At 40.5% G+C, this 21,660-nt stretch overlaps 1 protein-coding gene across 2 annotated transcripts; it reads left to right on the top strand.

Annotated features, from left to right (window-relative positions):
- The first annotated feature begins 1,689 nt into the window (after nt 1-1,689).
- Nucleotides 1,690-21,471, top strand: lifra (LIF receptor subunit alpha a). Of its 2 annotated transcripts, none has more exons than XM_085786395.1 (18): nt 1,690-1,848; nt 9,504-9,722; nt 9,957-10,093; nt 10,788-10,941; nt 11,153-11,428; nt 12,455-12,581; nt 13,580-13,716; nt 13,851-13,993; nt 14,244-14,397; nt 14,956-15,020; nt 15,298-15,535; nt 15,778-15,963; nt 16,123-16,224; nt 16,365-16,511; nt 16,716-16,850; nt 16,970-17,063; nt 17,193-17,259; nt 17,428-21,471. In XM_085786395.1, exons 2-18 carry the CDS (start codon nt 9,617-9,619, stop codon nt 18,121-18,123), a joined length of 2,964 nt encoding a protein of 987 aa, XP_085642521.1. In that variant the 5' UTR covers nt 1,690-1,848; nt 9,504-9,616; the 3' UTR covers nt 18,124-21,471. The 2 variants fall into 2 exon arrangements, with proteins under 2 accessions (XP_085642521.1, XP_085642520.1); XM_085786394.1 differs by lacking the exon at nt 1,690-1,848 and adding an exon at nt 5,422-5,440.
- Nucleotides 21,472-21,660: the final 189 nt, after the last annotated feature.

Below are 21,660 nucleotides of genomic sequence, written 5' to 3'. Positions count from 1 at the left end.
CAAACCCACTGAGTTTGAGGCCTGATGTTGGACGCAAACTGCCACGTCAACAACAGTTCATGAGGTCAAAATAGGTTCCAATAAATTATTATAAATTATATATTTATAATCATTCTCAAAATATAATAATCAAATTTTATTTTGTTATTTGCTTTTTTCCTCAATTTGCTAAGGACACCCATATGGGGCCGGCCCCCACTTTGAAAACCTCTGTCCTAAATCACTATAGGGTCTACATTATTTATCAGTAATCAGTAGTAAATTTGTTTGAAATTCGACCATGTCTCCATACTCCATCTGGTGGCCCCGGTCCTGAAGATGGACATAGGTTCATTTTGAGATTATTTTTTTTATAATCATAAACTGAGAAATTTGTGTTTTAGAGGCTAGTAGCAGTAAGTTACAGTACTTATTCTGATAAAACTACTCAACAAAAATGTAATAATGAGTGCCAAACATAGGGCTTTTGGGCAGCCCTGGTAGACTGGGCACTGGCCCACTTTGCCTTGGTGGCCACTCAGCATCCAGTGCAATAAATGCCAAAATTGAGCCCTCTAACCAGTGCCATGGCTCTAGTGCAGGGGTCTTCAATGTTTTTCAGGCCAAGGACCCCCAAACTGACAGAGAGATGGAGCAGGGACCCCTACCATATTGAAAAATGGTGTATTATGTTAAACTGTTCCCAGTACCATGTATAAACGTAGCTTGTTATTCAAATAATACACAGGTTCATATATTCGTGTTTTATTTTCTAATCGTGTACAAGGTACAGTGGGCTGTCCCGCTGCCATTCATAAACAGACCAAATTCACTGATAATTACCAATGCCAATATCAACAATGTCTGTCAACTGCATGATAATCATGCAGACAAGCAAATTGACATTTCTATTTGAAACATAAATGTGGAAACTAAAACATATAGCCCAAAACATTGTCTAATCAACCAAAAATTCCACGACCCCCTGCGCGGACCCCCTGGGGTCACGGACTCCCTGTTAAAGACCCCTGCACGGACCCCCCAGGGGTCATGGACTCCCTGTTAAAGACCTCTGCTCTAGTTTGAAGAAGACAGGCATTGTGTCAAAGTTTATCCATCTTTGTTTAAGACCTTCACAATTTCTTGTGTGTCTAAATACAGCTTTGATTTATTCATTTTTGGGTTGAGCTCAAAATAAGGCACAGTTTACCACAGTGTCTTTCTTAAATTTATATGAGTCATAACTGTCTTTTGCAGCATTTTAAATAAGCCCTATGTGTTTTGTTGTGCAATTTGATATGGCCAATAAATCTAGAACAATAACGGGTCAGCATGTACTTTCAGAGGTGCATTTGCGTCCCGTCGTAAAGCCTCCCAAATTGCGGTTGTGTAATATTTGACGGTAATGAAAAGTTTAACCTAAACCATTGTTAAATAATCACAGGCTTATCTAACACTGTGTTTGCTTTCATGTTACTCTCGTGACTGGAATCCAGAAAGAGTCCCGAAACAAGTGCGGACGGTGTGCTGACCACGGTCGTGACCCGTATCTTCCGGTACGCGCTGCGTGACTTGAACGCATCATGAGAACGCCCTCGCCCACCACCATGGGATACGCCCTCTCCGTCGGGAATAGTCGAATCTTATTGGTCAGTGCGGCTGTCAATCAAACGCCAGGAGCACCCATTCCAGTAATCCCACACTGGATTCACTGGACATACTACACTGCGCGGAGACGGGACCGCGGAGATTTCGACAGCGAGCTGTCAAAAATAATTGTTTACGGGTTTTGTTTTTATTTTCAAAGAAACTGGATTACTGGATACAGAGTCGGAACAACGCCGAGAAGCATTTATATCTACGTTAAAGGTAATTTTGTCGTGATTTGCGAACTCAAAAATAACCGTTTGATTATAGTGCGTGGATAGCTCCTGTAGCTAACAGTGGTTTCCCCCAAAACATCAGTGGCCTGTGTGTTTCTTACACTGTGTGTGATGGTGATGGGGTGCTGTCCTGTTGGTGAATTTAACATGAATGAACCTAAAATGTCAGCCCTGTTTATCAGTATTTACTAGACAGTCTGCCTTGGTAAGGTCCTGTAAGAATGATGGTTATATGTCTGGATTATTATGTTGTTGTTAACAGTAAAACTTAATGTTACGGTGCCCATCATGCTGCCCTGTTGCTAATGCTAATGTTAAAAAAAAACGTCCTGCGACGGTGCTGTCCTGGATGGCGGCTGAAGTGGACATAACGGAATATAAACAACAGCTATTACACATTCATATTTACAGTCACAGTTGTAAATCAGATGAGGCATTGTTTTTTTTTTTATATTGGTGTCATTTTTGTTTAGTGTGGGGACCCCCAGTTTGAGATGTAACTACAATATTGTCATGTGTATTTCGTCATCATGGTTGTTTTGTCCGCAGACTGAGGGTCACATCTACACAGAAAGTAACAAATAATCTAGCCATTTTATCATTTTGACTTGTGAGAGTTTTCGTGTTTTCCTGAAAAAATACAGAAACTGTGTTGATGTGATATAAAAATATATAGATATATTATTATTTTTTATGTTTTTTCCCCTAACGTTACACCTCTGTAGCACCATAATGATTCATTTATAATATCACAGTACTGCATATTATTACACATTTATTCACACATAATTTTATTTTGCAGGTGTGATAATGTTTTGTGTTAGATTAAGTATCTTTTATCATGATTTCTTAAGATTTCCCTGCCAGTATGCTGCAGAACTGATCCACAGTTTGTTATTTTTCTGTAATCTTTTCTCTTAAAGTGAAGGGATTTTAATTAATATTTATACAGTATTGTCAAGAATTACTAGACCATAGGCACCAATCTCCCAATTTAATTTGAGTTTGACCCACAAAGTCCATAATCTTTTCATTTTGATTTGACTCGGGTCTTGTTGATTCTGTTTAATTAGTTAAATACCAGTGTTGCAAAGGGACTTTCTCAGAGTTTATCCTAGGACCTTGCTTCTTTCAGTATAAAACTGTGAGAATCTGAAAGTGAAACAAATAGTCTATAATGTTGTTGTTGTTTTACAGTAGAGTTCTTTTTCCTCTCTGTAGTTTTATCTTAGTTTGAACCCTTATCCTAACCCTATTTATTTATTTATTTAACAGAGTCCGTGCAAATTAACAGAGCATGAACATGATGACAGTTAATGGGGGCTTTTCATGTACAGTAGCATTAGTCAGGTTTCATTATCTTAAAACCACAATACGCTATGCGATTAAAATAAAATACTGTACTGAATGCATTGAATGTGATAACAAAAACAATACAGAAACAGACACGACAAAAATGAAGAGATGTCAGCAAGAGACAACAATAGTAATACAAGCAGACAAACAATTTAACAAAACAATTAACAAATATGATACAGTTAACTTGAAATTGGTGCTCTAATCTGTTTTTAGCCATCAGTTCATTTGATTAAAGTCAGTGAATTGTTCAAAGTTTACAGCCCTTCATGGAGAAAAAAGGCTTTTATGGTGAAATAGAGAACTGGGTAACATATGGTAACTGATTACTGTACCTGATTAGTAGGGCAACAGGTGTGAGTGAATATTAAACATAACATTTTATATTACTTCTCTGCCTTTTGGCTGAGATCAAGTGTAGTATAGTAAAGATAACGTTTTATCATGAGACAATTTCCGAACGGTAACACATAAAAAAAAGTGGAAATGCAGAGAGTTGAAAGGAGATCAATCATCATTCATTTACAGGTGTTACTGTGTCTGCACCTGCAAACAACGACTGTTTTTCCATTGTGTTTATTTACATGTGTTTGCATGCAGCAGATAACAGATTGATATTAGCATGAATACTTTTAACGCTCCTCTTTCATGGTAGAGTCTTTCTATTCATCGTACCTGGCCCGACAGTAGCACCACTGTTTGTACGTTTTCTGTTACCAGTAACTGAGGTTTTTTTGTGCCAAAAAGAGAGATAAGACTAGTTTGTATATTCCTGCACGGGTTGGATTACTACGCCGTTAACTGTCAGTGTGTGTTTTATTGTCTCAAACAATTCATTAGAAGTACACATCTAAGAGCAAATTGCATTTTTAAAGGGACTTCTTTTTTTACTCATTTCCTGTTGCTTCTTAGATTTTACATTTACATTCATAATGGGTTACAAGGGGAAAGGGAAGGAAGGAAATGCTGTTTGGTTGATGTCCAAAAGCCACACACTCACAGGACTGAATGTCCCTTCTCCACTGAGGTCAGCACACCGACATTTCACACAGGCACACTCATCCGTTAACACTCTCCTTTTTTAAAAACGTATTCTCTCAGTAGCATCCGGTCTTCCTCTAGTCTCATTCAAAGGTCAAACATAATTAGCTGCAACTTTAGCTCATGTTTCAAAATACCACCACACTTATATAGTACACTAGTGCCACTGTGTGTTTATTCCTTTGGTCCTGGTGGTCATCTTATGACAGCGTAATGACAGCGTTGCTGTGTGTAGGCTGAGAAGAGACACAACTTTTCCCTGGATTTGGTCTCAGCTGCCATCCCACACACTTTTATTTGAGACATTTATATCAAAGGTTGTGATCTTTGTTTTAAGACGTGTGAAGGTGCATTAGGTCGATGGAGGCGTATACAGATTGATAAAGATAGAAAGTCAGAGATCATATCTACTAGGCCTACTTCTTGGAAAAAACATGACAGCACCCATATAAAATATTTCATCAAAAGAGATGTTTAGATAGTGATGTCACTGTAGTGCATGAACAGGTTTTTCCATCTAAGTACTTGGGTGTAATTTTGGTTTTGGCTCCAATTCATTCTTATATTTGTCCAGGTTTTGGCTCCTGCAGGGATAACATTTCACTTAATACTTAAGGATGTTTTTTCAGACTGAAACTAATATTGAAATAGTATATCGGCAAACAGCTGTTTTTTGTCACTATTTATGCATCAATCATCAAATGTAAATTAAACCTGTGGTGGCTACAGCTTCTCATACAAAACCAATCAAAACATCCCATTGGCCTCAACACGAAATGGTTATTATGTGGTGTGAACTGGCCCGGTCAACATACATAAATAAATACACATAGTGTTGTATATTCCAGTAATTGTATAAATCCCCAAATTAGCACATGGGGAAACGGGGACATGCCACATATTGACTGAGGTAGATTTAGATTTTACGATCCCAGATAATAAGGAAATAGCGAGGGACAAATGAGGCCTTTTAGCCTGACCTCAGTTTCCGAGAAATGACTGTATCACAGCAGGGTGGTCAGTCCTGCACAGTATATTTTCTGTGTGACTACACCTGGACATTTTCCATGGGTGGTTCACTCCAAAAGGGCCGTCTTTCACAAATGAATGGTCAAACACAACGGTGGCAAAGTCCAGTGTTGAGAGAGGAGCCAAACTCCAAATCATGACACTGGTTTTAGGTGAGTCAGTTTTCTTTTCTTCTTAAAATAGGACATTGGCTGGAATAGAGATGAGGTTTGGGTTTTTAAGTAACAACAAGATCCTTGTGGTTTCTGTAGTTTGTGGTCATATTTATTTCGCCTGTAAGGACAAGGACCAGAGCCATGCAGCTAAGAGGTATTGATTTGTGTGTTGGTGTGCATTTGTAGCTATCAGTTTCTTGGTGAGATTTCCCAGAATCTGCAGCTGTTTTTCCCGCTTCCCATCAGTGCATTATGTTTCTTTTTTTTTTTCTTCAAGGCTTGGAGGTCGTAGGGTATATTAGAGGTTGTAAAATGTTTTCGGCGTGGTGCTGAAGTTGGAAAAATAATCATCTTTAGGATCCAAGATCACTAAAACATGTAACAGCTCTTTTCATGTGGGGCCTCACTTGGCGTACTGCAGCAGGCTTGGAAACATTTCGGTGCAGGCACACAAGTGTGTGAAGCACTGAGCCGACACAGCTGTATTTATGTTGAACCATGCCTCTGAATTTCACCAGGAGGTGGTGGTTTTTTAAGGCCGTAACACAAGATTTGTAAAAGCAGCGGGTGTTGTGTGTTCAGATTTTCTTGTTGTGTGTTTTTTTAGGCTCTCCAGTATTTATATTATATTAATTTAACAAATTCTCACCTCCGGTTTTTACACAACCATATAAACTCACAGTAGAGGCCATGATTGTGCATGCAGAAACTAACAGCTGGATATGTGACCTCAGGGTTCACCCATGTAGGCTACATTTTTGAACAGGAGCTCTTTCTCAAACCGTATGTGAAACCGCTTCAAGAGTCAAAAATGAAAGCACATCCAGGATTTCACATTCCTCCCTCACTGCATCTGCTGCAGAACCACCCAGAGGAACCAAAATGTGCGCACTGATTATCAACGCAGATGACTCTAGACTCCACCAAGACTAAACCAAGCTATTTCTTACTAAGAAACTTGTTTCTACTACCTGTCTTTCTACACCAAAATGTTTACAAAAAGCACCTTGTAATATTTTGAATCATCTGACCGTCATATTTATATTTTCAGTATCTTCTTGTTTTGTTTTTTTTTGCTGGATTTTATTCCTGTAATTGCATTCTGCCTTTCACCGAAGACCAGATAAAAACTGAAAATAACTTGACTTGAAATGAAACTTTAGGGAGGGACTTTTAGATAAGCACTGAGGGAAAAAATGTGCTGCTGTCCTCAGTTCCCGTGTAGTGCAAGCTTTCTCTTCTCCAGTGTGTATTTGTTTGTGTAGCCTTGTGTCCCGTGCTATTATGGGCTACAAGGCTCTGATGCTTGTAACAGCTGGCTTTGCTCTTAACACCATGAAATGAAAATGTTATCTACCAGTGATCGTCATGATGGAGAGAAGGCCTTTGTTTTATTGTCACGCTGTTGTTATCGTTTCCAGGATGGAGGCTGTGTTTTCACCTACGTCCGTTTTTATGTCGGCAGTATTATGCAAAAAGCGCTGAACCGATTTGCACCAAACTGGGTCAAGGAGGAACACATAAAATTTTGATACAGATTTGGATTTACATGCATTTTTCATGAATTTGAATATTTTTAGATGTTGTTGGTTTTCAGCTGAAAGGGCAACTGTTTGCAAAGATGGGTATCTATCCACGTGTTTCTTTTTCAAATCCATCTCTGATCCATCTACTAACAGACAATGATGGTTTGAATGAATTAACCCGCTGAGGTTACATTAGGGTAACACTGCACTGTCTGACAACCTGCAGTGTATCATCCATTGTTGTTCTTGTTGTTTCAGCTTTGGGAGGCGTTTTCTTCAGTTATCCAAAACAGGCTTTGCTTGTACGATTGTGTCTTCCTGCGTGTTTTATGTTTATCCTGAGTTGTTGCAGCGACAGGACGGGCGGCACTTGTGAAGATTGTTTTGTCAAGGTACCAAGTAATGTAAGGCCTGTCCCAGCATGAGTCAAAAGAAACCAGACAATCTGCACTGCAGCGTCCCTGTGACATTTACACACACACACAGAGTACACAAACATGCACATGCAAGTACTTTCTGGCTAAAGCTTGTACGGGAATGATTGCAACATATGCAACATATGTTCCTGCTGCAATCAGGTGCACTGATTTTGTCCTCATGTTTAAAGGAACAGTTCAACATTTTGGCAATTGGCCCATTGCCGTAATCCCTATAGTCATAGTCATAGCAGTAGGTTCGTTACCTTTAATTGTCAGTGCAAGCTATTTTTAGAACGGCGGAGCAGAGCTGCGAGCTGCTCAGAGCTACGCTACGGAGGCTCATGGGATTTCTTGGTTTCCCTTATCAAACTCATCAAATACACAATCTAACAACTCCAAAACGCTCTGGTGGACAAGTTGTGACCTGCACATTCACCACGCTATGAGATAATAACGTAACATACGAGACAGAGTTGTTTTCGAGGTAAATTCATGCAAAACCGCCGATGCGTGTTCCCGTCGGGGGCAGTTTTTCGGCAAGCAGTCTCTACATTTACCTCATGCTGTTTTGTCTGCCCATGAGTGGATGAGTAAAAACACGGACAGTGTCACTGCCATTGTAACCGGCAGAGTAGTCGAAGGTTGAATTGCAGCTTGAGTGAAATAAATAATAATAGAAAGCCTCACCCTTTTACATTCCTTCACAGCAATTACAAACAGATTTTGTTTTCACATGGCAAAAAGGCGGCATGTACTCGGTGCACATATCTCTGGACCGGTTTTTCTATTATCTCCCAGATTTACTGGGAAAGTCGTAAAGACCTACAGTACCAGTAGATCATGAAGGAGGAGTTGGCCAGACCGTCTGTCTGTCAAAGCTTCAGTGAGCAGGAATGTTTCCTATCACTTATTTATTCCATAACATTGATTTGATTGCCTTCATGGGATAGATCACAAAATGTGACAATACAGACGTGGTCGAAGTGATGCAGATCTCCAACTAAATCTTTATCTGAAGCTGTGCAGGAAGGAGGTGTATGACTCAACTTTCACTTTAGACAAACAGGTGGGGAAAATAAACCTCTGTGGAAAAAATAGTTCGTACATGTTTCTTCAGGTGTGTTTTTATTGGTTCTAGACGCCCATGAGTCGTGTGTTTGTGTCTGAGGGTCAAACAAGCTTGCAGAGCAAACAAACGCTCCTGTGATTCTGATTGTTTTATTTGGAGAGAGGTTGCTGTAGGACAGGATATGCAGTATTTCTGTGGAAACCTTTGGAGGACTCTGTTCACTTTGACACATTTAGCCAAGTGTATCCGATTGAAATGATCCTGAAAGTAAAGGTAAATATAAGTAATGCACCTTTGTTTGTTTTGCACATGTTGAACAAAGAGGCGATTCCGAATGCCGGACATATGGCGTCATGAATGGATTAATCCTGCTGGATCAGCAGCGCTCTGTCGTCTTTGTCTCTAGCTTTTACTGTCTCTGTCTACCTGATCTCCATCTGGCTACAATACACTACACTTGTAGATGGATGCATTCACAGTAGTTAAGCAGCAAAACCAAGCATTCAGCATTCAAAAAAGAAAACAACTACACAGGCTGAGAAGGGCAAAGATGAACTGGATAAACATGGGCAAGCTTCATCGCTTACAAACAGCACTCTCTGACCTGTGTGTTTGCATGTCTCAACCAAAAGCAGCAGCTGGAGAGATGTGTTTTCTTGTGTTGATGTACGATTTGGCGTTTTACCTTGAACTTTAGAGTGCGAGGACAGCGGATAGGGAGCAGAGAAACTCAAAAGGGCACAACAGACTGCAGCACCTGGTGATAAGAGCAAACAAGCCGAATCTCTCGGGACATTTTATGAAATTACTGTGCATACCAGAGCACTCACTGGGTAAGTGTGTTATGTTTGCGTGACACCAACTTCACAGTTTCCTAACAGCTGCCCCTCAACCTTCACAGTATGAAGCGGCCCAGTGTTTTGGCGTCCGGAGTTCTATTTAAACAAGCTGACAAATCTGTTTATGTGTATCTGACATATCTCTGTTGCATTCAGTCAACAATCACCATTTTCTAACCCCTTCTCCTCTGCCGTCTTTCTCCACAGGGCGCCCTCTTCCTGAGTCTTGCCTTGTTTCGGGATGTCCAGCATCGTGTTACTGTAGTGGAGAGGAACACCGCCTTTGTACCCGCAGACAGTGGCGCGGCGTGTCGATCACCATGCCTCGCTTAAGCATCAATCCCAACTCAAGGCCGAACTGTCGCCCCGTCTGGCTCGTCTGCGTTCTCCTGAGTCTCTCGGCAGCACACACTCATGCTAAAGATGGTAAGAACCGAACTACATTAAGGAAAAGTTCCACCCTTAACTTCAATAATCCATAAATCATTATTCTGCAAAACTCAATACACGTGATGCTGAAAGTGGTGGATATTGATTCAGTATAGCAGTGCATATGGAAAGGGTTGCACTTTTGTTCTTTGGGGATAAATTAGACTTGCATTGAGTATGTATACTTTGCTATTTATATCTCTGAGACTTGCTCTGATCTTTCTTTTCCAGTCCTCAGTGTACCCCAGCGGGTGAGCCTGTCAGCTAACAGATATACACAGCAACTGTCCATATCATGGCTGGGAGGAGCGGCCACAGCGTTTGACGTCATGATTCTCAGAACTGAACTCAATGAAACTGTCTTCTACGTAAGAGCATTTCTTCCGCCGTTGAACTTGTTCTCTTGCTTTTATTATCATTCAACTTACAGCTTGATTATATTCGAGTTGACGTGTGAAAACATGCCAAGCATCACTGCCATTACAACTCGCATTGTAAGTGAAAGTGGAATTGCAGCTTGAGTGACAGAAATAACATTAGAAAGCCCTGCCCTTTTACATTAATTCACAGCAACAGATTGTGTTGTCACATAGCCAAAAGTCTGCATGTGCTCACTGCTCAGTAAACCTATCTCTGGGTATGGACTAGTCTTTCTATTGTCTTCCACATTTACTTGGAAAGTTTTTGAGACCTTGCCAGTAGATCATGAAGGAGGGGTTGGCCAGTCCTACTGTTAAGGTATGGTTGACTTCATAGAGGGAGCACAAAATGTGTCATTTATCAGATGACATAAAAGTTTGTTTATTTATGTATTGTTATTGTTATTGTTATTGTTGTTATTATTATTATTATTATTATTATTATATTGGTGTATTATTTTCATATGTTATTTGCCTCGTTAGCCCATTTTGCTATAAGAGTGTGTTTGACTATATGCAGATGCAATGGCAGAATGATCCAGACGAGTTTCTGGTTACCTCTCATCACCTACAGTACCAGGTTTATGTGTTCTGGTTTATCACACTTACAGTTTTCTCTGTGTGCTGTTACTGTTATGTGTAGGAAACGGTGACTGTGGCAGTGAATCAGGCGAGTGGGCTGCACCAGTGGAACTGGACTTCAGTTGAACCTCTGGAGTGTACCTCACTGTCCATCATGGTCCGCTCAAGAGATGGGCAGACGGCAAGTGAATGGAGCAAAACTGAGATACTTCCAGGTTAGAGGGACAATAATAACATCTCTATATCTATGTTATGGATAACATTGAATAGAAATAGAAATAGAAATAGAAATGCAGCTTTGCCTGTCAATTTGGCCTTAATATAATACATTTATCAATTCTGGGGGAGTTCATCCCTTTTTTGTTTCAGATTATTTTCTCCCTTTTAATTCTCAGCTTCTCTCTCTTTCTCACTCCTTCTTTTCAGGAAATGATCTCCCCAGCAATGAGAAATCCCAGATGTACCCCGTGGACAGAATTGTACCTGTGGGGGCCAACACCACCTTCTGTTGCATTGTGAAAGAGGGGAGCGTCTTTGACAAGATCAAGTACAGCAGCACGGTCATGGACACAACACGACTGAGCAGACGGAGCTACGCGACCACGGCAGTGAATCAGGGGCCGTCGGGCAGCTCGGGAACCAATGTCGTGTGTCGTGTGGTCTTCCAGGAGCTTAGCGGTGGAACGGTGGTGTTTGTTGGATGTAAGATGAAACTTGAAGAAGTGAAGTGTGTGTGAATGCCTGTTTTATCTATGAAACAGAGATTCACTCTCGAGACACAAGATGTTGGAGACTGTGTGGGAAAAATAAGGCCAATCATTTTCATAACCTTTGGGGATGCCCCTGTATTATACCTTATTGGCAGGAGTTAAAGAAGATTATGGAAAAAAAATCCGAAAACTTACATTTGAAGTTTTATATTTGGGAAAAAAGAACCAGGAGATTACAAAGTCAGGAGAAAAACACATATTTCGAATAATGTTGATGGCAGCTAAAAAAAGCCATCACCAGAAAATGGCTAAAAACAGATGCACCGAGAATGGAGGACTGGGTAGAGGTAATACTCAATATTTATAGAATGGAGAAGCTGACTTTCTCGGCTAGACTGAAAACAGATACTTTTAAAAATTACTGGGTTGATTTTGTGTCTCCATTGAGAGCAGACTTTGTGCAGTAAGGACACTGTGTATTGTAGATTATTGATCCCCTTGGTTCAGGCTACAAACTTGTTCATTGTTCATATGTTTATTTGATGTGTTTACCCTCCAACAGCAGAAAAGGGTCAATGCAAGAGAAAATTGTGTAAAATGTTGATGGAATTTTGAAGGAGAATCAATAAACCCCCCCCCCCAAAAAACAAAAACAAAACAGAGATTCACAGACATTTTGGATGAAAGTGGCTGGAATGAGTCCGCACGGACTGAATTTGTCATTTTGACAATAAAGTGATAGACACTGCCTCTGAGGAGGCAGTGATTAGTGAAATATTAATGAAAAATGCAGCTTTTGAATTAGATATTGGAGATGTTAGAATTTGTTTATCTGAAAATATCTTTAAAATTGAAACAGCTTTAACTGTTTGAATTCTTGCCGATGCTTTTACATGAGTTATTACAGTGATTATTCCAGAGCTCGTCTTGGTAATTACTCAAATGTATGTAATCTTAATCTATATATGTATATTATGAAGCAACTAAATGAGTCTCTTCTTGGTGTCTCCATCCCCAGATCCACCACTGCTCAGTGATTTTGTGTGCGAAACTCATGACTTGACCTCAGCTGTATGCCAGTGGAACGAAGGTCGAGACACACACCTCTACGGAAGACGAAAAACAAACTACACGCTGAACGAGAGGTAGCACAGTCACACTTACTGTACGAACACAATCAATGAAAATGGCTTAACCCTCCCCACAGCTTACACCCGGATGCAGCAAAATGGCTGTCACCCGATCTGAAACTTGATACTATGTCAGGGACAGCAGGGCTCGGGGGTTTGGTTTCAGAGCTGTACACACTCGTTCTTTCACAAAAAGAAGGCTACAACTTCTAAAATGTGGTGAATAGGGCCCTTGTTCAACACATCTCTGATTTGGAGGCTGGTTTCTCAACAGTGAATAAAAATCCAGGTCCACTGTCCCGAGCCGTCTTGGAATGATTATGCAGTGGACACCAGCCTGTAGTCCCCCCCAGCATCTAAACAATTGTGGACACCCTGAATGACAGTCTGTTGCCTATTTAATCATACAACAACGCAATCTGTATCTGACTCACATCCCAGACTCTATAAAACAGGAAAAAGAAAAGACACAATACTTTGGAAATTCTTTGTGGAGAGTCATAATGGTCAGGGACTGAGGTGGCAGTGATGGAGAGATGTTTTTTTTTCTTTTAAATTTGATTGTTTTGGCCTGATTCTTAGCCGTTCCTGGATGTTCCAGGATGTGGTACAATGTCACTTTCTTTCTGAGAAAATATCACTGCATTATTAATGATTGTTCTCGCTGGCGTTTCCCAAAAATGTGTTTTTCTGCCCTGAAAAAACAAAAAAACCTAACAAGACAGAGAACGACAAGAAAAATAAAGCACTTAGTCTGAGTGACTACTTGCTGCTTCCGTGTGGATTGATAGTGGACTGGCTAGTGGCCAGACCTTTTACAGGAATTGCCTGAAGGCTGGCCATAGATGCTGTTACATTATGAATGTGTATGGGCTGTGTTTTTATCTGTAGGGTAGATAAGTGTCTAAAATGATTATCTTTTATTTTAAATAGCATTCAGATGTTTCGATTTTCCGGTTTTCAGTGAACATGCCCTTAATTTTCATTTGTTTGGCCTATATTTTTTTTTTTAGGAATTGTGCACAGAAGAACCCGCAGCAGAAGCGGAGAGAGTGTAGTGCGGCCCAGTGGGAGGGTAACTGGACGCTGGTAGCTGTGAATCCTCTTGGACAGCACATCCTCACCGACTCTGCTGAACTCAGCCACAGAGGTTGGTGTATTTCCCTTGCCTCATCAAAGTCATTTGACCTTTTTTTTTTAAATAAATCTAGACAGGAAATTCACCCAAAATGTTCAGTTTTTTCCCCCCTCAGTTGTCTCAGTTGTTTCTCCGTCTCTCCTCAGTGCGCCCAGTTGCACCTGCCGCCCTCAGCTCTGTTGCCAACGCCTGGAATGCCGTTGTGCAGTGGCAGTGGAAGTATGATAGCTACTCCTCCCTGGCTCTTGTTTGCCAGGTGGAGCTCACCTGTCATGGATCCAAAACAAATGTGAGTTGTCTGATTGTGTGCCAAGCTGTGTATGGGTGTGTTGCGTGGGATGACCACTTGATTTGCTTGTATTTGTTTGCACTGTCTGTTTTGACGACAACTTAAAATGTTTCAGTTTGTTTGCATATGATTTGACAGCAAGAAAATCTCTCTCCCATTTTTCCACGATATCTCTATAACGACTTATTTATGACTTTGCACATGCCTGTCAGTGTACTATGCAATAATGGAGTCTGATGTGTGTGTCCAGCATACGTTCTCAGGTGTGGGTTTGAAGTCAGTGGTGTTATCAGACCTTCACCCTGATGAGGATTACAGTGTGCGAATCCGCTGCGGTGCCCAGCAGAATTTCTGGAAGTGGGGAAACTGGAGCGAACCATTTACCTTCAAAACCAAAACCTACAGTAAGGGATTCAGTTTTTTTCTCTTATTTTAGTCAAAATAACAGTTAATCAGGGCAGGCATACTATAACTATAATTATCGTTCACTGACTTAGCAGGTGACTAATGTTGCTACATACTGATTTAATCTTGAAAAATAATTTCTAAAGAGTATGATATTTAACTATAATTAGATTTTCCTCACTTCTAAATGTTCAAGCGACAGAAAAACTAGATATTTTATTACCGTGAAGCCATTTTGTCAATTAAAGCCTCATCCATATTTACTGACTTGACCTGATCTATTCATATACATCACAAGAGAAAAAATCCTTAAAGAAAAAACAAAGTCAACGACTAAAGATTCAGCTGCATTTCTGCTTTCATGAATGTTGGTCCCATGATAACAGATGATTGTTTCCAGGGTAAGTAAGTTAGTAAAGTGACCTTGTGCTGAGATCTGTAATGAACATTCAAGTTCAAAAGATTTCCTTTTTTGTGGTAGTTGTCGTATCTGTATTACTGTGCATTTTCAACACGAGACAGCACCTTTGATCAAATACATTTCTGTCTTCTTTCAGTTCCAGATGCTCCTGATGTGTGGAGGTGGATAAACAGCGATAACACTGGTCAGGTCGTCTGGAAGGTAATTTTTGTTTCGTGTCCTTGAATTGAATTGTTTCAGACAGTTTGCTATTTTTTACTGTGGAAAGCAGAGTGTTCAAATACTCCAGAATCAGATTATGAAAGTTTGTCAGGGTTCTTCTATTTGAGTCTTTATCCCTTGTGACTCTTTCTCAAGTTACTCTCTTCATCCATCTTGACAATGAATGTTAAATATGTCATGAAGACCTGGAATTAGAAATAAAAGGTGATTTAATTTTGTCTCCTGCCTTTCCCCTTTTCATGTAATTTGATTGTAGCCTCTGACACGAAGGCAGAGCCACGGTCAGATCACAGGTTATGAAGTCACCCTCTGGAGCCCTGAAGACAAAGTGCAGCACACAGAAATCTTTTCAGCCGATACTACTGCTGCACCAGTCAGCCTCACACAGATCCCCACCTTCAACAGTGACAGCAGAGTTATAGCAACAGTCATGGCAAAGAACGCTGAAGGGTTATCTCAGCCTGCGAGTGTGGTTATACCTCTACATTTGCCAGGTATCTATCTATCTATCTATCTATCTATCTATCTATCTATCTATCTATCTATCTATCTATCTATCTATCTATCTATCTATCTATCTATCTATCTATCTATCTATCTATCTATCTATCTATCTATCTATCTATCTATCTATCTATCTATCTATCTATCTATCTATCTATTGTTAATTCTTGAAAGACTGAAGCAGTTGTTAGAATAGGAGAACATAACTCTATCCATATTTTCTTCTTCCCAGATGTGGAACCTCTTGCTGTGTCCAAGGTAGATTACGTGAACGGAGGTTTCCCTCTGTCCTGGCAAAGCGATGCCAACACCACCTGTGGTTATGTGGTGGAATGGTACGATGCCTTCTGCGCGCAGCACTGTCCTGTGGAGTGGATCAAGTTGGCTGCTGGAAACACTAATTTAACTGTTGAGTCAGGTAAGCCACCCCTCAAGTCTGTGAAAATGATAAGTGTCTACATATATTGTCAGTACGGCCTCTTCCATCTCTGCCAGGAGACTTTGTCAACAGATGTAAAGTTATACATAATAAAATATACATAATAAAATACATAATCACCTCTTTCTTTGCCATCAGCCAACTTCCAGCCAGGCGTGAGGTACAACTTCTCCGTGTACAGCTGCTCCTCAGAGGCTCCAGTGCTGCGGCAGCGCTGGCAGGGATACACGCAGGAGCTGGGTATGGATTTCACTGCATGTGGAAATCTGAGACTTTTAGAAGAGGCAATGACTTCAGGCATTGAACTAATGCATTTTCATTTCTGCCCCCTTCTTCTCATTCCTTCTGTTATACTTCCCTCTCCCTCTTTTTTCCCACAGTCCCCTCCATCATTGTCCCCCTGCAAATCCGTCAGCAGGACTCTGATATTATCCTCACCTGGGAAGATATCCCGCCAGCCAAGATGAGAGGCTATGTCCTAGGCTACAACATTTACAACAGCACTGGCTCGGAGCTCAAACTCCTCGGTAAATGTTTTAGCAGAGAGTGAGGAAAAAAAGCAAAATTTATATTACGGTACAACAATCAAGGTATGTCCTATGAAGTGTAATTTGTACCTTGCTAATTTTTCCTCCTTGTTGCTCCCAATTCTGCCTCTTTCCATTTTCCTGCCTCTCTTCTCCTTCCTGTCTCTCTCTCTCTCTTGGTTTTTCACCCTGTCCTTTAAATAGCCAATCTGCCAGAGCCAGGGATCAGAAGCTACACAGTGAAGGGATTCACTGAAGGCAACCATAAATTTACTGTCAAGGCCTACACCTCAGCAGGCGAGGACACAGGAGCCACCACCTCCATAACTCTGGAGTACAGTACGTGAATGTTTAGTTGTGTTTAGCTATGACATTGGTACTTGCACTACAATTATTACTATTACAGATATTTTGAGGTGCCAAAAACCGATAACTCTTTTTTTATCATGTCCTGACAGGTGGATGGTTAATAATGGAAATCTTGATATCTTTGGGGGTCACAGCCTTGTTCCTGGTCATTGTCACCTTTGTTTGCTACAAGAAAAGGAAATGGTGAGACTCCTTGTCTCTCTTTCTGCATTTCATAAATAGTACACACAAAGCAACATCTGTTTGTGTTGAGCTACTGGGAGGATTTTAATGGTAATGTATGTTTAAATGTACATTCTACTTTGCCATCAGGGTGAAAAAGGCATTTTATCCAGACATACCTGAGCCCAAGCTGCCTGGTGATTGGTCCAGAACAACGGTAAAGTATCAGACTAATTCCATATTACACTCACACACAACTGATTTAACTCAGTGTAAAATCTTTCTTTCTTTTACAAACAACCATTCCCTGTTATTGTTTTGATCATCCTTCTGTGTATTTTCTACCCTTTAAACTGACATATTTAAGTTTCTCTGTGTGTTACAGGGGCCTTTGGATGTGAAGCCATCTTCCCACAGCATCATCCACATTGTAGAGAAGCCTGAGTGGGACTCGAGTAAAGAAGCCCTTGTCGTCATTCCTGAAGAAGATGAGGACGAAGAAGGGGAGGGAATTGGAGACGAGCCAGTTGACACAGATGAGCCGACATCATTGCGCTACTACAACCAAGTAGTAGATGACCGGCCGATAAGGCCGCGCTTCCCAGATTCCTCTATGTCTTCTGCTTCCTCTTTGGATTCAGCACGCACCGATGTGACTTACACAGGCATCCAAACTTCAGGGTCTTCGTTGGTCTTCCAGCTGGATCCACAGAGCTCCTCTGATGGCCACCAAGCCCACATCGATCAGTCTGCCAGCTGTGGAGGTGGAGGAGGAGGCTACAGGCCCCAGATGCAACGTAGTGCCCCAAGCGATGACATGGGCCTAGTTTCACCCGAGCCTTTCCCCGAGCCTCAAGGTGCCAGTTCTGGGGGCTACAAACCCCAAAGCTCCTGGCATTTGGACTCCCCGGTGGAGGCTGGGGAAAGCGGAGGCTTGGCACCCTCGCTTGGGTCACCCACATCTATCGCCTCCACTCAGTTTCTCCTCCCCGAAGGAGAGGAACATGCAGAGGAGAGACGGCAGCTGTCATCATCAGCAGCTACCTGGTTCACCAATCTGCTGTCATCCACAAAACCATGATGTCATCTCTGTGTCACTACTAGCCGCCAAGCCGGGGCTGTTGTCATAAAACTTTCAGATTCATCACTGTTACTGTGTCAGGCATCAAAGCAGCTTAGCCCATATGGTCGAGGTAAATGTCCCCACTGATGTAGCACTACATCCCCACATTTGCACTTTGACAGCAGGTTAATGATGATATATAAGGTGTGAATTCCAAACCCACAGAAATGCATATATAGATCATTTCATTTATGCAAATATCCTGAATCAAAATCCATATATTTATGAACATTTCTATCCAACAACAGATGTCGTCAAAAATATTTCCTCAGACCTCTTGTCCACCATATTTATTGCACCCCCTGGCAAACTGGTGGCTGTTACAGTAAATCCTCTCACTGCCTTTTCTGTGACTGTGACCAACAATGGGCATTTAGCAATGGCATATTCTATGTTTCAGTTGAGTATATCCCGTTTTTAGCTTGCATCCCAAGTGATTTTATGTTTTATGATGTGAACTTTACTACACAACAGAAGTAAACTGAAAGCAAGAAGGTTTTGATCCCAGTGATGGAGTCATAATGAAAGGACATTTTGTGACAGAACACTACAGAAGAACGGATGGTAGCTAAGTAGACTGAAGATCTCGCTGGCCAGTATCCACGTCTCGTGCTGGTCTGCTGTTTGGGGTAATCTTGGCTGCTTCGTGATAGCTGATGGGCTTCTGAAAAGGAAAGACGGCATTGCTGTAAAAAAAAAAAAAAAGCTGGCATGAACAGTGAAATGTTAATTGAATGATTCACTTGTGAATGAGAACAGCCATTATTTTACACAGATAAATGAGGGGTGCTTTCTGTTATGGTCTGGAACTATGTGGGCGATTTGCCCAGAGGATACACTGATATAAGCTAGAACACGAATACAAACTGATGTAATTTAATGAATACACTATATTGTTTCTTTTGAGTGTTATTGTTTTGTCTTTCTAAACCGGTAGAGTTCTTTTCCTTTGTCATTGTTTTTTTGTGTGTCTTTTTTTTTTGTCTTTTTTTTGTTCTTATTAAGACATTAATGCATTTCATTGTCAGGCCAGTGTCTTTTTTTGATGTTGTTTTGTGTGGTGAATTACCCTGCAGGTGATTATAAATGATATTGAAAATATTATGAGAATGATGGATGGGTAATCACCGTGTTAAAATCATGTTTCACACACACTGCCTTACTCTTAAATGTCATGTATAATGCAAAAGAATATTTACAGTATTGCAGTTCAGGACTGATCACTGTACTGGGAATACAGGTTCCACTGGCACTGAGTGTAATGTTGAAGAAGATGGCTGTTTCTTATCATTTCAGTCAGTGCTGTAATTTCTAAACTACGGTTACTCTATTATTGTCATTATGTTACTGTCAGCCCTCTCAGTATATTTGTGTGGATTTGGCAAATTCATTCTTTTTGGTTGCTTTATTTTTCAAGTCCAGACAGATTGCTGATTTGCTGTGCTTGATACATTTTATTTTGTTTGTTTTTAAATCTACACTACATTTTATTTCATGTTTTTCAAATGTGACTTTATCTTTTCATTGAAAACGCTTCCTGAAGCCACCATGCAAAATTTGTGATTGGAGAAAGGGACCAAGGGGAAATCATATATTGGGAAATGCTGCAATTTGGCTTTTGTGGACAAAATTGTGATGGAATGACCTTGTGGGATATTGGTTCGCTGGACAGCACTTTTGGCATCTCTATAACGGTGTCAAACACAGGGCACTAATTGCCCAAGCACACTTCACATACTCCATTAGCTCTTCACTCATGGGTACCGTGTGGGTGTTAAGGATGCACCATCGGCTTGGATTCTCAGAAGCATCATTATGCAAATAATATCCTTTGACATTCTAATGAAGTGGCGACCAGGATGCGTGTTTCATGGTATTTTTCATTTAGGCCCCTGGCTTGCCTATGTGGCAGCTTGTGGTATATTGTTCCTCTGTGCCTCCAGCCAACAAGCTTTAAGTAAAACTACTGTGACATGAATGATTACTTAGATTAACTACATATAATGGATGGCTTCACTGATGAACTCATAACAGGCAGGCAGTCCTCTTTGACTACTGAGAAAAATGTATCCCCTCCTTCTCTCTATCTTGTAACACTGATCTCAATTTTAACTTGACTGATGTGATGAGGTGGTTTTAAAGAATTTGTTAAAAGCTCCACCTTGCACCAGTCAAACTGGGTAAAGAGTTTGGCGGCATGGGATCAGTGATGACTTAAAGGCAGCAGTAGAGGGTGGATATAGTTTTGAGTATTTGAACATGGCTGCAGATGTTTTTCTTTTTCTTTGAAGCCTGCCAGCAGAGCTTTGGAGACTAACCTATGAACGCTATGTGTTACATGCTTTTATGTTGATTTGGATCAACAAAATGGCACCTTTTAATTTTTTTTATTTTCTCTGAATCTTTGTTTTTATACAACTAACTGTACATAATTGTCACTCTTTTCACTCTTCACTACAGAATATTTTCTTGTTTTTGCAATGGAAATTATATTCCCTGTACTACAACATGCAAAGTAAATGTTGACTAACCAGCTTTACTGAGAGAATTTAGACAAATGTCTGCATTGAAGACACCAGATATATACTATATAGAGTTCTATGAAATATAGAGCATCACACTTAAACTGTATCTTTATTATGTGCTTAAACAGGTAGGGACCTCTACAGTGTCAAAAAATCAATGTAACATACTGTAATTGTGATCTTGTCCACTTTCAAGAGATAAGCCTGATTCGTATTCCTATCTTATCAGAGCAATGTTGCTTCGCTAGACGCATCATAAGAAGGGCCAGAGCACACACCATGCAGATCAGTTCATGGCAACTACTGACATCCAATTTTACACTCAGCCTATTGTTTCCCCATTGTCCACCTGCTTTTTTATTGGAGCCTATGTTTAGTCTGTCGAGTGTTACAGTTTTGAGGTCTGTGCAGCATGGTGCACTTGCTGCCTCGCACATTTTCATCTCTGGCCCTAGATGTTTTTGCAAAATCAATGCATGCTGTATAGACTATTACTAGAAAACAGTGGCTCGTAAATCCTTTCGATCTTTATGTTACCCTATGGCTTTACAACACTAACACTAACTAATGTTGTGCATGACGACATGACTGAAGTATTGAAAAAAAAGCTTTCATCTTTGAAGATGCTTTAAAATTCATGATATTTTGCAAGATATTTTACTATTGATTGATTGAAAAGAGACAGTGAAGTGCTTTTGAGTGAATTAGTAAATGTTAACACTAGTAACACAAACTGATGCTACTTGTTTAAAGGCAATAAAGTTACTTGTCTGGTCAATAATTGGTTTTGTCACTGTTTTATATTCCACTTGTCTGATATCATTTCCAGGCCAATAAATACAAGTTGTTCTCTTCTTTAGTGCCATCATTAGTGAAAGATGGCTGCAATCAAGCGCTGCTAAAAATACTATCGTCCCTGGCTACTGACCTTTAAGAGTGGAACTGCACAGGTCCTGGATCAGTTTGTCGT

Source organism: Trachurus japonicus, chromosome 9 (assembly GCF_045865225.1).
Source record: "Trachurus japonicus isolate A0001 chromosome 9, Traja_1.0".
In the NCBI taxonomy this organism is placed as follows: domain Eukaryota; kingdom Metazoa; phylum Chordata; class Actinopteri; order Carangiformes; family Carangidae; genus Trachurus; species Trachurus japonicus.
The sequence above is the reverse complement of the archived record's forward strand: the minus strand, read 5'-3'. Positions and strand labels throughout refer to the sequence as shown.